The following is a 15,876-nucleotide window of genomic DNA, read 5'->3' as shown; positions in this document are numbered from 1 at the left end:
GTCAGTTTCTATAGCCCTTCAGATACTGGCATTCACTCAAGTTGGCTACAAAGGAGAAACTGGCATGAAGTTTAAATTCCACCTTGGCACTTAGCACTGCATCTACAATGCCTCTGTGGGAGTCATTGCATGGGAACTGGCTCCAGAAAACAAAAGATCACAAATGCTACAGGCCTAGACAGGTGGCTCAGCCTACACATCTAGCATTACTATGCTGCCTTCCAATGGCTAGACTTCAACATCCCCTAGAAAATGCCCTGGGGAGCAAAGTTCCATCCTCAACTGCACAGGATGCTTGCCCCTTTCTGGACAGGTTAAACAGGGAGTCTTACAGATCAGATGAGCAAATGCATAAGTATGTTGAAAATGTTATGATAGAAAAACTATCATCACTAGTCAGCATTTGTTCTCAAATTAGGGAAAAACAAAACACCTTTGTTCCTCAACTGCCAAATAATAATAGTTCCAAGTACCTGGATCTCTGGGGAAAGCAAAAGGCAAAAGTCTACTGCTCATCATCTGGTTTAGAAGCCTTGTGCCACATTGGCCAACAAGACTTGATTCTGAGCATTGCTATTACCCACAGCCAAGCTGTTCAGAAGACCCAGGGACTGTATATTGGGCCATTTCTACTGTAGGTCTCAAAGGCAAGCAGATGTTGGAAGACAGGAATGTCAAAATCTTTTTTGGGGGGTGGGTGGGTCATGGGGCTTGAACTAGGCCTGGGTGCTATCCCTGAATTCTCGCCCCACCCCTTGAGTCAAGTCCCACTTCTCATTTTCTAGAGGTTAACTGGAGATAAGTGTCTCAGGTCCTTTTGTGCCCGGGCTGGCTTTGAACCTTGATTCTCAGGTCTCAGCCTCCTGAGTAGCTAGGATTACAGGCGTGAGCCATCACTCCCGGCTTTTTGTTTCTTTTTAAAGCACAGGTTTTGCCAGACATGCATGTGGAATGGGGGAAAGACAGAAACCAACTGGTCCTAGCAGAGTGACACTCCAACATAAGCTTGGGATCATGATCACAGACATCCTTTATATAGGAAATATAGTAAAAATAACTCTCGAGGCTGATGACTAATCTGACAATCTTTGGAAAACTCACTGTCTCTAGCATAACTTTCTAGGAACAGTCCTAAAAAATCTCAAGCACACAAAAGTATATTCTTAAATATGGTTTAATACTCTTCTCCATTTCTGTACATCACAACACCAAGATTTTGCTGCTTACGATCTTTCTGCAGAGGCTAGAGAATGCAAAGGCTATGGTTTTCACCCCCTCTTACTTAATGTGTTTGTATGTGTAAGTGTAATACATATCAGTATATATTGATACACACATCAATATATAATGCAATATATATCACTGAAGAGAACACATTGATTAAAGAAATACAAAAATTTGGCATCATTTCCAAACTTAAATAGTAAAAATAAAAACTACAAAAGGAGCTGCATACCCTAAATGTATCATGTGAAACAAGCATATTCAAAAATGTAAATTTACATCCAATTTCTCTGGTCTTGTCATATCACATTAGACCCATTTACAATGGCAAAATCCTAAGGTACTGCTGTGAAGAGAGCGTGTTGCTCCCTCTAGGGTTCTGCAAACAAACTGCAGAGCCCCAAACAGATGCCGGTTCCAGTGAAGCTTCCCATGTTGGTGAACACCAAAAAACAAAAACAAAAACAACCCCCAAACACCTCTTCTCACAGGGTAGGGGTTGAGACATCAGGCTGTGTGACAGACAGTTGTTTGGACCTCAGAGTACAGTGTGAGAATTAGAAGCATTACATTTAAGACATACTCCCTTCATTCAAGTGAAACAGGATTATTGGAACGATAGGCGGGTCTGTAACCTGGGAACAAGGAGCTGGTTCAGACCAATAAAGCTACAAGTGACTGAGTCAAGTCAGTGAAGAACAGCAGTCAGGCACTAAAGTGTTAAAAGTACCCAATTTGGAAACCAAATATACCCCACTACCCTAGTTGGTGTGGGATGACAACAATTGACTTTAAAAACCTTTGGTCCTTCAAAGTCCCTTCGATGTACTTTTTCCATTCCTACCACTGGGCACATCCTATACGTTTTTTTCCCCGTTGTTCTTACCATCTTAGAGCACACCATGACCTTGCATGTTAGCTGAGTTCAAGTCTGACCTACAGCCCAACTTAAGAAGCATAAGTTTCATACTTTCAGGCCAACTTTAGGATCCAACATGGTTTAATCCATGGTGCCATCAGCTATAGCCCATCCCTTTCCCACCCCTGCCTATAGTTTCTCATCTGAGATGTGCTCTTTCAGCCCCACAGTTGAAACAGATGTTCCAACCCCACCAGGGGATTATAATTACATGCATGGCTATACATGTCATCTGTCATTCCTGTGAAAAATCTTGTGGTTCATTAAAAAAAAAATCAGCACATTCACATAATCTCATGCCATCCAACACAAGGAAACACCACCTCCCTTTACCAAGAACAGACCCAAGCAAAATAAGATAACCTTTAAATATTTTTGCTTCCACTTAAATTGCAGGTTTTATTTCTCCCAATCCCAGCAATAGCACAGAAGCCCCATCATATCCATCCCCAAGTGGTTTCTAGTAGGCTAAGATTATGGGGACCTTTGTCAAACCAAGTGATACAAAGGGCTCCCAAATGTCAGGCACCAATGTGCCTGTCAAACAGATGGAAGTAAACAGTGCGCTGGCCCCAGTGCTTCATCGATTGGACTTTGCAATCTGTATCCTTGAAACCAACAGTCTGGAGTAGGGGGTAGTTGTGAGGGAGTGAAGTTGAAACTGCTTCCTATTAGCTCACCCTTACAACATTAAACAGAGACCAAGAGAGAAATGGTTCCAACATTTCACCACATATATTTCTTCTTATGCAGTCTAAGCTGAGAATGCCATGTAAATGGGTCACTGCGAAATGCAGCAATTTAATTTTCCTCCGATCAAAATAACAAACCAGTATGATCTCACTTCTATTAACTTTTGAAGGTTTACAGCAGTTAAAGTATTTTTGCTTCTATGTATGAAGGTTAAAAAAATCATTTTTTTCATAAAATACAAGAGCAACCAATCACCATCGAGTAAAAGTAAAAACTGGGAATTCTTTTTTTTTTTTTTTTTTAAATTAGTCCAAAGTGGAATTTAGGAACTTAGTTGTAGGCTGCTGTGCTGACACCATGACAAACCAAAGTGTAGGGTTGGGTCTGGTTTTGTTTCCGTTTTCTTTTCAGTATCCAATGCTCATGGATTAAGTTCTGGAAATGTTCCAATTGTAAGGCAGGGATCTGTTTGGATTCCATCATGGGTATGCTCCTTGGGTTGGATGCTGGAGGGTGAGGCACGTTTTGCCGGACCCATGTCGACTACCTAGTAGTCATCAAGGTCAAAAAATTCATCGTCTCCTCCTTGGTATTCCATTCCCTGGAAATCTACTCGGTACCGCAAGATACCTGGAAAAACAAATCAGAAGGATAAATACCTGTGCTCACGGAGTGGAGAGGGGTCACTTTAAAGAGGGATGCCCAGGCTCCTGCACAATTAAAGGCCATAATTAAAAATTAATCTAGGGCTGGGAAAGTGGCTTAGTACCTAACATGCAATAAGCCTTGGGTTTGATTTTTCAGTACCACACACAGAGAAAAAGCTGGAAGTGGTGCTGTGGCTCAAGTGGTAGAGTGCTAGCCTTGAGCAAAAAAAGCTCAACAACAGTCCCCAGGCCCTGAGTTTAAGCCCCAGGACTGGCAAAACAAAAACAAAAAAAAACTATTAAGTATAGTGGTACATGTTCTATAAGCCCAGCAATGAATGGGGAGACTGAGGCAAGAAGATCAACAATTCAAGGCAGTTTGTACTGCACAGTAAGTCACTAGCCTAATCTAGACTACCTAGTTAGTGTCATAAAATGAACAACAACAACAAAAATGGCAGTAGCTTAGCCACCATCTCATCTTCCCAGGAGGGTACCGATAGTTCAAAACTAGCTTGGGTAGAAATAAGCTCATAAGGGCCCATTCTCCAAAATAACCAACAAAAAAGCTGGGCTAGAGGTATAGCTTAAGTGCCAGCTAGCAAGCTGGTTAAGCTTTAAGCTCTGAGGATCCCATTTCAAACCCAGCCTGGGCATTGAAGTCTGTGAGACTCATCTCCAATTAACCACCAGAAAACCGGAAGTGGCACTGTGGGTCAAGGGGTAGGACAGTAGTCCTGAGCTGAAGAGCTCAGGGACAATGTCCAGGCCCAGAGTTCAAGTCCCATGACTTACGACAAAACAACAAAAAACACAAACCCTCAGTATTGGCAAAACAGCTATAGTCATTCATGATTATAACCACTTGTCTCAAGAAGATTATAAGCATGCCTTACCTAAAATAACATTTCAGGTTAGGCAGGAGAGGTTGGCTGAGAAAGTGGCTTTAGATTTTGTTTGAAGATTTGTTACTCACCTCCAATTCCACCAAATCCTTTCACAAACTGAGATCCTTCTTGTGATTTATCTGTGACAATTTCTAATGTAGCTCCAAATTTTTTATAGTTGTTAGCAAACCATTCCAAGAGGGGCATGCTCTCAATCAGCTCATGTTCTTGTCCTGTCTACAAGGGCAACCATGAGATACAAAAGCAATGAATGACTCAATCTCCCTGCTAACCATCACTCAACACTCCTGCTTATTCCATGTACCATGTGAATAAAACAAAGCAAACTTTTTTTTGGGATAATGTAACAGCAAAGACATTCTGATTACATTCCTCCTCAGTCTCTACACTCTACTCAGTTATAAAATATGAACACACAGTGATTTCTCAACTTATGATTCCTATTGTTGATTTCATAGTATCTCTATCAAACACTTACTCAACATTCCAGAAGAAACATACCCACAACTCCTTCTGGGAGCAGCCTATCAAAGACAAAGTCCTCCACCTGAGAATGAGTACACTGGCAATTATAGCCATCTTGGAAAGGTAACATTTTAAACTGTGATGATGTAATAAGACTAAACAGAGAATCCCCTGCAGTAGAAAAGCTGAAAAAGTGAAGGCACAGGTTTCATAGTACAAAAACAGTGCTATTCAGATTAAAATCTCCTACTATTTTAATGATAATGTTTTAGTGATTGCTTTTCTACTGTAAGAAAATGATTTACAGTTGGGTATGTTCATGCACATAGGTACTTGGGAGGCAGACCTCCAGCCTAGGGTCCAAAACCAAAGAACCAGCTGTATGGTTTCAGTGGTAGAACACTTGTGAGGTCCAACTTGCCAAAAAAAGAAAAGTGGTTACCAAGACATGTGAAAGGGTATCAATGTATGTGAATTAATGCACCTCCTATCTGGCAAATATCATGTAACCCTTTTATTAATTACAATAAAAAATATATATATATATAAAAAGAAAAGTGGTAACATGATGAAGCGCTTCCCTCTTGGAATCAGTTGGTGGCAGACAGTAGTTGACAGGTGACTACAGACCACCTAATCAGTGTGAGGCTTAATTTCCTAAGGCTGATACTATGTTTCCAGTGCTCTTATCTATTTTTGCCAGTCCTGGGGCTTAAACCCAGGGCCTGGAAACTGTCCTTGGACAATTTTTGCTCAAGGCTGGTATTCTGCCACTAGAGCCACAGTGCTACCTCCAGCTTTTGCTGTTATGTGATATCAAGGAATTGAACCTAGGACTTCATGCACGCTGGGCAAGCCCTCTACCACTAGGCCACATTCCTGGTACTTCCAGTGCTCTAAGACACACTCTTAATGTTTTTTGCAAGGATAATAAAAAAAACATTTACCTACCTCTTTGTCTGTGAAATGAGATTTATCCTTCTCTTGTTCTGGAGTTAAATATAGAATTTTCTCCTCTGTAGTATAAATGAAAAAAACATTAGTTTGGTTCTTATATATCTATTTCTCCCAAATGTCCACCTCAGGTTTCCTGAATATGAAAGAAACCAAATAGCCAACCTCAGTCTCTAATTCTTGTTTACCTTCTGTGCCTTGGCAATGAAGAACATATCTCATTATATCCAAATTTTCATAGACTATTAGAATCTCTACAGCTCCCATTTCCAAAGCCTTTAGTGTATCTTCAACTCCAAAGCAGTACTTGCCGGTGTCCTGGCTAATTTCATCAAAGTATCGTCCTGTACATTTGGGATAGAATAAAATATACAATTGGCTCAATATATTCAGGTATTTACCCTACCATGGCTTGAAATTATTGAGGTAAGGTTACACCATCTGTTCCCCACAAAGTTACACTTTTGAGGATGTAAATATGTATTATATAAGTTAGGTCTATGATAGTTGCATCTGAACTAGACATGTACAGACCTTTTCTTGTCATTATAACCTAAATAACATAATAGAACACTTTTTTGTGTAAGATTCACATTACGTTGAGTATTATAATATGGAGATGATTTAAAGTACATGGGAAGATGTGAGTAGATTATATGTAAATACTGCATAATTTCATAAAAGGGACTTAAGCACCTGTGGATCTTGTATATCCAAAAGGTCCTGCATCAACCCTGTGAAGATACTGAGGGATGACTGTATACATTTTCCTTTATGGAAATAGACATACTTACTAGCTATCTAATGATTAATGGTTAAAAATGTTTGTGGAGGCGAAAAATTTTATTTAAATGCTAAATCCACCTCCTTTTCCCTCAGTGTCGTTTGATACATATATACAAACATTTCATATAATAAGCAAAAATAGTTGCATTTTAGTGATACCTATTAATTTCTTCTCTTGAATGAATTTCACGTTGGAGAGGACTTCAGTAGATAACTCAATAGCTTGGTTGAATCCATTTTCACCACCATAGGATATATCAACTAATTTTAAAACCTTTGATTGCAACCTCTGACAATTAAAAAACAAAAACATTAGACTTCAAAACACCTTTACCAACACCTACTATCTGATAATGGCAGAAAAGCTCTAGCATTATTATCTGAAATCTAAAAAGAAAATGCTCTTGCAGTAAACAATACTACAAGGGCAAGTTTCCCAGCCAACCATGTCATATATTCTTTTAGAACTACTACAGGATAACTCATTAAATGCAAGTAAAAATAGGCTTATGAAGGGAAGCAACTGCCTCCTGCCAAATAAGGTAATTAAAAATATTTTGGGAATGTGTTATGGCTGAGGTCATGTTAAAAACCAAAAGTTCCTCTGGATATTAAATGCTTTACTTACCTCCAGAAACAAATTAGCAAAAGACAGTTAAAAAAAAAAAAGATTGAAACAAAATAGCTTCTGAGTTTCTTTGAATCATCACACCATTTTAAAGCCAATTATGGCAACCCACTAAATATCAGAGTTGTACCTCCACAGGATCCATTAGGATCACATCTAGAAATAGCTGATTTCAATAGTGAGGGAACGTTCCCTAATAAATGTCCATAAACCTGCTATAACATTAAACTCAGAGGTGAATTTATTCTTTTAGTGATGCTGACAACTGAACCTAGGGGCTTGTTACGCTAAGAAAGTGCTATACCACTAGGCTACAATCACCAGACCAGAAAGAAACGTTTCTCTAAACCAAAGAGATTTATGGGGTGTAAATGACAAAAAAAGAAAAGGGGAGGGGGCCGTATCAAGGAGCTTACATAGGGGGATTTACCTACTCTAACTTCAGGGATTCATTTACTTCTCACTTACCTGATCAAACATATCAGATTGACTTAGTTCAGTTTTAAAGTCAGCTGATCCAGCTAAAACAAGACCAGCCACATTCACTTTGTCCCCAGAAATAAACAGCTGCACAGCAGTCTCTGCTACTTTCCGAACATAGTTATGTCGCTTTTCCATTCTTAAACGGGCAAATCGTAAGGCTGACTGACCTCCTCTTCCTTTGACACAAAAGTGACAAGAGAGAAAGACAATTACTAAAAGTAAAAATGCTCCGTGAATTTAAAATCATTAAGTCATCACTCAAGGCCCATGTTTTTTCTTCCTAGATTACCGTGTTTTTTGGGGAGATCCACAGTGAATTTGTGTAGGACTTCTCTTGTATTTCCTTGGAGTGTGCCAAAAAGAGCACCACTGCCATCTATTACAATGAAGCCAAACTTGCTGTCATCTGAAAGTAGTGCTGTAAGAGCCTAAAGAAAACAAACCACAAGTACCACCTAATGAGTTCCAAAGCTTTGCAAGATCAAGGCAAACAATCTGACATTGTCCCTGAGCTCTTCAGCTCCAAGGCTACTGCCCTACTTGTGCCACTTCTTTTTTTTCTAGTGATTAATTGGAGATGAGTCTCACAGACATTTTAGTGCCCAAGCTGACTTTAAACCTCAATCTTCAGATCTTCTGAGTATCTAGGATTACAGGTGTGAGCCACCTTGCCCAGCAAGGCAAGCAATCTTAAAGGTCATCTATGAGCCCTTTATTCAACTCAAGCAGTATGAAACACTGTAGAAAAAATGTTATATATAATCTTGTAAATAATGGAAATGGATGGTGGCACTCTTGCACATTATGAATTGATTTCTACTAAAATTATAATTACTTTATATGTATTGGATAACAAAAACATGAAAGTATCAATCATCCAGTCCCCAAACCTTATGCCACACATTCACACGCCTCAATCTCAAATTTGGGAGGCTGAGGCAGAGGATTACATTTGACATACGTCATAATAACTGCTGGTGACTCAAACCTACAATTCTAGCTACACACTATTTAGGAGGCTGAGATATGAAGATCTCAGGTAAAAGTCAGCCTAGGCAGGAAAGCTCATGATAGAGACTCAAATCCCACGACTGCTACAACAGCAACAACAACAAACCTACCCCCCCCAAAGCGAGCCACCACTACTAAGATCACTACATCAACTCAAAATTACAGCCCCCCTCCCCACTCCTCTGGCTAATTTACTTCATTTGATTTAGACATGTAGTTTATGAAACACAACAATCAAAGTAAGGACCTACAACATCGAAACTCATTCCTCTCTGAAGATTAGTTTTCATGGTAGATTCTAAACACTAATGGTCAATCTTTTTTTTTGGGTTGGTTGTGGGACTTGAACTCTAGACCTGGGCATTGTCCCTAAGCTCTTCAGCTCAAGGCTATCATCCTACCCCTTGAGACACAGTACCAATTCCAGTTTACTGGTGGTTAATTGGAGATAAGAGTCTCACACACTTTAGTGCACGAGCTGGCTTTGAACTGCCATCGTCAGATCTCAGCTTCCTGAGTAGCTAGGATTACAAGTGAGCGTCATGACACCCGACTAAGCAATCTTTTTAGAACTAGCCCAGACCCTGAGTTCAAGCCCCAGGACTGTTAAAAAAAAAAAAAATCAGGGAGAACACCTAAAGCCATAAGTTTAGGAACATAGGCAGGCGGAAACATGAACGTGCATACACAAATTAATAAAAAATAAATAAATTAGCTTTCCTTTAAAAGAACTATTTGGAAACGAGACTAATCAGCTAAGAGCCAGACCACTCTCAATTAACCTTAGGAAGCTGTGCTACAGTTTAAGTGGTGGAGCGATAACCTTGAGCTTCTGAAGAGCTAGCTATCTATCACTACATCGACACAAAGCTACAGACTCCTCGCCCCCTTTCCTTCATTTGATTTAGACACATGTTTATGAAACACAACATTCAAAGTAAGGACCTAACTTCTAAAAGCTGACTTTCTTTTTTTTCTGGGCAATGCTTACAGCTGGACACCCAGTATCATGGTCAAGCCCCATGACCAACCAAAAAAAAACCCCACATAAACAAACCAACAAAACTAAAAAGAAAAATTTTAACACATAAAAACTATGAGGTAGGCTCTTATTTGAAGAGCTGGATACTAGTGGCTCAGACCTGTGATCCTAGCTACTCAGGAGACTCAGATCTGAGGATCATGGTTCAAAGCCAGCCCAGGCAGGAAAGTCTATGAAACTATCTCCAATTAACCACCAGAAAACCAGAAGTAGAACCGTGGCTTAAAGTGGCAGATAGTTAGCCTTGAGCCAAAAAGCTCAGGGATAGTACTCAAGCCCTCAGGTTCAAGTCCTATGACAAAAAACAAAACAGAACAAAAACAAAAATAAAACCCCTACAAACAAGATAAATATTACATGCTAAAAATATAGTTGTAGGGTGGGATGACAGTTCAGTGATAAAGAACATTGTTAACATGTATGAGGGCATGGATTAAATTCCTAGCACCTAAAGCTAAACTTAAACTATCTTGTATCTTAATGACTTATTAGGTACTTTAGGTTTCCAACAAGTCTATTTATTAAGAAATTAATTATTGGGGCTGGGAGTTTGGCCTAGCAATAGAGTACCTGCCTAGCAAGCATAAGTTTAAGCTAGGACTAACTAGCAAAAATAAAAATAAATAAAATTATTATTATTATTGTCAGTCAAGGAGCTGAAACTCTAAGGGCCTGGGTACTGTGCCTGAGCTTTTCTGTTCAAAGCTAGCACTCTACTACTATGAGCCACAACTCAACTTCTGGTTTGCTGGTGACCAAGAGTCTCATGGACATTCCTGCCTGGACTGGTTTTGAATTGCAATCCTCAGATGTGTTTCCTAAGTAGCTAGGATTATAGGCACAAGCAGAGTGCCTGGCAAAAATAATTCTTATGAATAATTCTTAAGAATTATTAGGACATAAATCATGATATACAGTATAATATTGTCTCTTTTTTTCCTCTTTATTGTCTCAGCCTCTTCAGTGCTACAACTGAGTGTGCCACCACTTCTGGATCACTAAGCATTTTAAATTAAAGACATTTTGGTGAAAGGCAAAATACATAGTGCTACCAACTTTAAATAGTACCTTTGAGGAAGAATTAAAATTTTGAAAAAACAATAAGGCTAGCTTAATTTATAATTAGCTAAAAAGTCAGCAACATGTATATCACCAGGTAGTTCTCAAAATCATTTTTTCTACAAGTTGTTGTGTGTTTGTGTGTGTGTGTACACACACACACATGTTCACGCATACTTATGTGCTACTACTGGGGCTTGAACTCAGTGTCTGGGTATTGTCCCTTAGCTTTTTTGCTGGTTAATTGGAGATAAGAGTCTTATAGACTCTAAGTCAGCTTGTGGCTGGCTTAAAACTGATCCTCAGATCTCAGCCTCTTGAGTAGCTAGATTATAGGCACAAATCATAGGTATCTAGCAAGGCTCAAACTCTTATCAAGCCACACACTAGGTCAAAAGAGTGTAGCTTAGGAGAGTGCATGCATAGCAAGCATGAAGCCCTAGGTTCGATTCCTCAGTACCATATACACACACACAAAAAAGCCAGAAGTGGTGTTCTGGGCTCAAGTGCTGGAGTGCTAGCCTTGAGAAAGCTCAAGGACAGTGCCTAGGCCTTGAGTTCAAGCCCCAGGACTGGCAAAACAAACCAACCAACCCAAAAAACCACACACTGGTAAATGAGATCAAGTGGCCAAAAGCCTCCCCAGTAAAGTCTCTTTTAGTGTACTGAAAAACAGGCTGGATCATCTATCTATGCAGTTGACCAAGATTCAACTGGAATTAGACTTCCTGTCAAGTTAGCAAAATCATCCACTGAAAACTGTGTGGATAAATGTCAGTTCTAATTCTACCATGAGTTTTCTTCCTAGGTTGATGAAAGGCAAGAGACTCAACCAAGAGCAAGCTGTGAATTTCTGATTGTTCTACTGTTGACTGATTTAGGTCACTTTAATGAGGATTATTTCCACCAGTAAAAGTTCACATATATCAATTGTGCCACTCAAAAATTTCACTGGGAAAAAAAGGAAAGAAAATCCTGTTATTAAAAATGATTACAATCATGAGCTGAACACCCACAATTTTGCTGGAGATCAAGAAGCTTTATTTACTTCTTCAGATTGTTTAAGCACTCCCTTCTTCACAGTGATGATTAAACACAATTACTCTATGACCTAGCAATTTTAATTCCAATTCTGTAGATATATAATCTACAAAAAGGAAAGCATAGCATCACAAAAACCCTGCAAACTAACTAGGAAATATATATTTTTAAGAGTTTTATTTATTTTTTTTGCCAGCCCTGGGCTTAAGCTCAGGGTCTGAGCACTGTCCTTGGACTTTCTCAAGGCTAGAGCTCTACCACTTGAGCCTCAGCACCACTTCAGCTTTTTTCTATGTATGTGGTACCAAGGAATCAAATCTGAGTCTTTGTGCATGCTAGGCAAGCACTCTACCACTAGGCCAAAATCCTAGCCCCTAGAAAATATTTTTTAATGCCTTTTTTGTTGTTGTTAGTCATGGGGCTTCAACTCTGGGTCTGAGTGCTTGAGCTCTTCAGCTCAAGGCTAGTGTTCTACCATTTGAGTCACAGCATTGCTACTTCCAGTTTTCTAGTGATAACTTGGAGATAAGAGTCTCATGGACTTTCAGGCTTGGGCTGACTTTGAACCACAATTCTCAGATCTCAGCCTCCTGACTAGTTAGGATTATAGTTCTGAGCCACTTGCAATATTGTTGGATGTGCTATATTTTATGTAATTATGAGTTGATTTTCATTTTTTATTAAAGAATTTATTAACATTGATTTTTACATCATATTTCAAATGACGTGTTCAACAAACAAGTATTCAAAAAGGGAGACAAGGGCAACTGGCCACAGTATCTGTTTTTGTTTTTTTTTAAATGCCAGTCCTGGGGCTTAAACTCAGGGCCTGAGCACTGTCCTTGAGCTTTCTCAAGGCTGGAGCTCTACCACTTGAGCCACAGCACCACTTCCAACTTTTTCTGTGTATGTGGTCCTGAGGAATTGAATCAGGGTATTCATGCATGCTAGGCAAGCACTCTACAACTAGGCCAAAATCCTGGCCCCTGCATTATCTTTTTAACACTTTAAAATGGAAATCTGTTGCATACCCAATGCTATGGACATGGTACAGGAAATATAAACACAACTACATACACATAAAAACTTATGACTCTGGGGTTGGGAGTTTGGCCTAGTGGTAGAGTGCTTGCCTAGCATGCATGAAGACCCGGGTTCGATTCCTCGGTACCACATATGTAGCAAAAAGCCAGAAGTGGTGCTGTGGCTCAAGTGACAGAGCCCTAGCCTTGAGAAAATCCAGGGACAGTGCTCAGGCCCTGAGCCCAAGCCCAGGACTGGCAAAAAAAACCAAAAAAACCTTTTGACTCTATAGACATGTTTTATTACATAGATTAATATATATCTATGACATACAAACCCTCAGCCTAATTTTGATTTTGTTCTAAAGTCTAAGTGATTATCTATAAAGATTCCCTTCTTGAATACTTGTTTGTTAAATACGTCATTTGAAATATGATGTAAAAATCAATGTTAATAGATTCTTTAATAAAAAATGGAAATCAGATGAAAATCAACTCATAGTTACATAAATAAAATGTATCACATCCAACACTAGTGCAAGTGGCTCAAAACTATAATTCTAACAGGAGGCTGAGATCTGAGGATCATGGTTTGAAGCCAGCCCAGGCAGGAACTCTTATCTCCAGGGAACTCAGAAAAATCCTGAAGTAGCACTGTCACTCAAGTGGTAGGGTGCTAGTCTTTAGCATAAGGAGTCCAGGGACAGAGTACTGGCTTGGAGTTCAAACCCTGTGACCAAGAAAAAAGAATAAAAGGGCAGGGGAGAGAGTTAAAATAGCTAGTTACCCAGGTCACAAGTTAGGATACAACTGCATCTAAAATATGCAGCATAAGCAAACTTATTTACATATATTATTGGTTGCCTAGAGCTAGGAAAGGTCAGGAGATAGGAAGTGGCTGTTGATAGATATAGCCTTCCTTTTTAGAATGAACATTTTGTGCTCAAACTCACCTCTGTATGGAATTTGTTGTCACACAAATACAATGACGTATTAATTGGTTTGAAAGGTTCAAAGTCAATGTTGACTTTCTTTTCCTTTCCTTCTTCTGTTACAATTGTTCCACAGTAAACAACCAGACCATTTGGAGGTACTGAAAAAAACAAATGATATCTCCACTTTAAATGTTCCTAGTCATAATTTAAATAAAACAAAAATATCCTTAAATCTCAAAGCAGAGTTTTTCTTCTAAAAGTAAAGCTTCCCCTGAGATATGTCTATAGATGTAGGATCTATAAGTATAGTAAGTACTTAAACACCAGGGCTAAAGAGACACTAACAATGGGAGACTGAAGGAAACACTAGTGAATAAAGCATGACAAAGCAGAGAAGGAAAATGATTTAAGTTCCATATTACCTTTGTTATAAAGTTTGAGTCTCTGTTGTACAGATGTAATGGCTCCCAGGACTGAAAGGCGGTTTACTCGTGACTTAATGTTAGATGCAGTTCCAAATTCATCTGCTAACATTTTTGCTACTCGTGAAATCTGGTCTTTGGGAGGAATGATCAATGATATCATGCTGGTGCCATTGCTGTGGGAGAAAGAGTAACTCATTAGAGGCCTATGTAAGGAATGAATTTAAATCTTTGTTTATCCTAAGTAAAATGAACTAGGGTAAGATGTTCCTTTTTCTTCCCACTAGTAATTAATGAAGACTGAATGTGGCCTCCCTAGGAGTCCCTCAAGTAACAGAAACAAACCATTCTCAACAAGACCAGGAAGACCAGTTAGTGTGTTGTACACCAAAGTATACAGACAGAATTCAAAATATAGTAGCTACTATGAATGAATAGATATTACTCATAAAGGAGAGACTTGAAAGGATGCTTAGAAAAGACCTAATCTCCCAAGAAAACAGAAGCTATGACATAGTGACAGGCTAGAATTTGGCAGAATGAGGCTAGTCTGTAGCTGTAGCAAAGGCTTGGAATCATGGCTCTTCAGTAGAAGACATTATATCAAGACTATTAAACAAGTCCTTCTCAAATCTAGACATTCAGTAGAAGACATTATATCAAGACTATTAAGCAAGTCCTTCTCAAATCTAGACAAAGTATCACTTAATATAATCTCTATCTCCATTAGAAAAAAAATTCAGACCTGTCACAAAAATTTATAAGCATTTTAGTACCCTAAGCGTTTTGATGACAATAGAAAGAGAGAATACTGGAACTAACAAATATCCTAATTATGAGATTTATCTTTCCCTATCCTTCTGAAAGACAATGTATTTTATGTATCAACTACAATGATTTGATTTTAAAGATTTATTAAAGCCAGGTGCTGGTGGCTCATGCCTGGTATCCTAATTATTCAAGAAGATGAGATCTAAGGATCATGGTATAAAGCCAGGATGGACAAACTCAAGAGAGAGATGGAAGCAGAGGTGGATCAAGTGGTACAGTGTTAACTTTAAAAAAAAAAAAAAAAAAAAAGGCTAAGACTGCAACAAGGTCCTTAGTTCAAGCCCCAATTAGAGTTTGATTAAAGAATAAAAAAAAAAATAAAAGTTTGAACCATGAAGACCACTACTAAAGGCCTTTTCAGAGGAGGGACTCTCTATGAGGACCCCTCTCTAACCAGTACAACATACAAACACAGACACAAAAGAATAGTGCATGCAAGGGGGATGGGAGGTGACACTACTTAAAAAGAAATGTACTCGTTACCTGACTTATGTAACTGTAACCCCTCTGTACATTATCTTTACAGTAACAACAAAAAAGGAATATTGAAAGTAATTGGTAGCATGCATAATTAATATAAGCTAAGCTAACCAAACTAAACCAGAAGCCAAACTGGCCAGGTACCAGTAGCTCATGCCTATCCTAGCTACTTGGAAGGTGAGATCTGAAGATCATTCAGGTCAGAAAAATCCTAGCCCTGATTGCAAGCTCCAGTACTGGCATTCGAACAAACCAAAAATTAAACAATAACAAAGAAAACATTGCATGTAAAAAGGAGTATGAAATTCCTTTTGCAGGTTGACAGA

General features: G+C 38.9%; 1 protein-coding gene across 1 annotated transcript in view; it reads right to left on the bottom strand.

The window, feature by feature from the left end:
- Window positions 1–2,515: 2,515 nt before the first annotated feature.
- The window catches only part of Etf1 (eukaryotic translation termination factor 1), a 30,497-nt gene continuing 17,136 nt past the window's right edge, over window positions 2,516–15,876 (bottom strand). Inside the window, exons 3-11 of the mRNA XM_090331442.1 lie at window positions 14,240–14,415; window positions 13,836–13,975; window positions 7,997–8,135; window positions 7,693–7,883; window positions 6,756–6,885; window positions 5,999–6,154; window positions 5,808–5,872; window positions 4,460–4,607; window positions 2,516–3,466 (exon numbers count right to left, since the gene is read on the bottom strand). Of these exons, the coding sequence (XP_090187568.1) occupies window positions 3,384–3,466; window positions 4,460–4,607; window positions 5,808–5,872; window positions 5,999–6,154; window positions 6,756–6,885; window positions 7,693–7,883; window positions 7,997–8,135; window positions 13,836–13,975; window positions 14,240–14,415 (1,228 nt within the window). The 3' untranslated portion in view covers window positions 2,516–3,383. The remainder of the gene's footprint in view (window positions 3,467–4,459; window positions 4,608–5,807; window positions 5,873–5,998; window positions 6,155–6,755; window positions 6,886–7,692; window positions 7,884–7,996; window positions 8,136–13,835; window positions 13,976–14,239; window positions 14,416–15,876) is intronic.

This window comes from Megascapheus bottae, chromosome 4 (assembly GCF_031878675.1).
Source record: "Megascapheus bottae isolate mThoBot1 chromosome 4, mThoBot2.hap1, whole genome shotgun sequence".
In the NCBI taxonomy this organism is placed as follows: Eukaryota; Metazoa; Chordata; class Mammalia; order Rodentia; family Geomyidae; genus Megascapheus; species Megascapheus bottae.
This window is presented reverse-complemented; position numbering and strand designations above follow the sequence as displayed.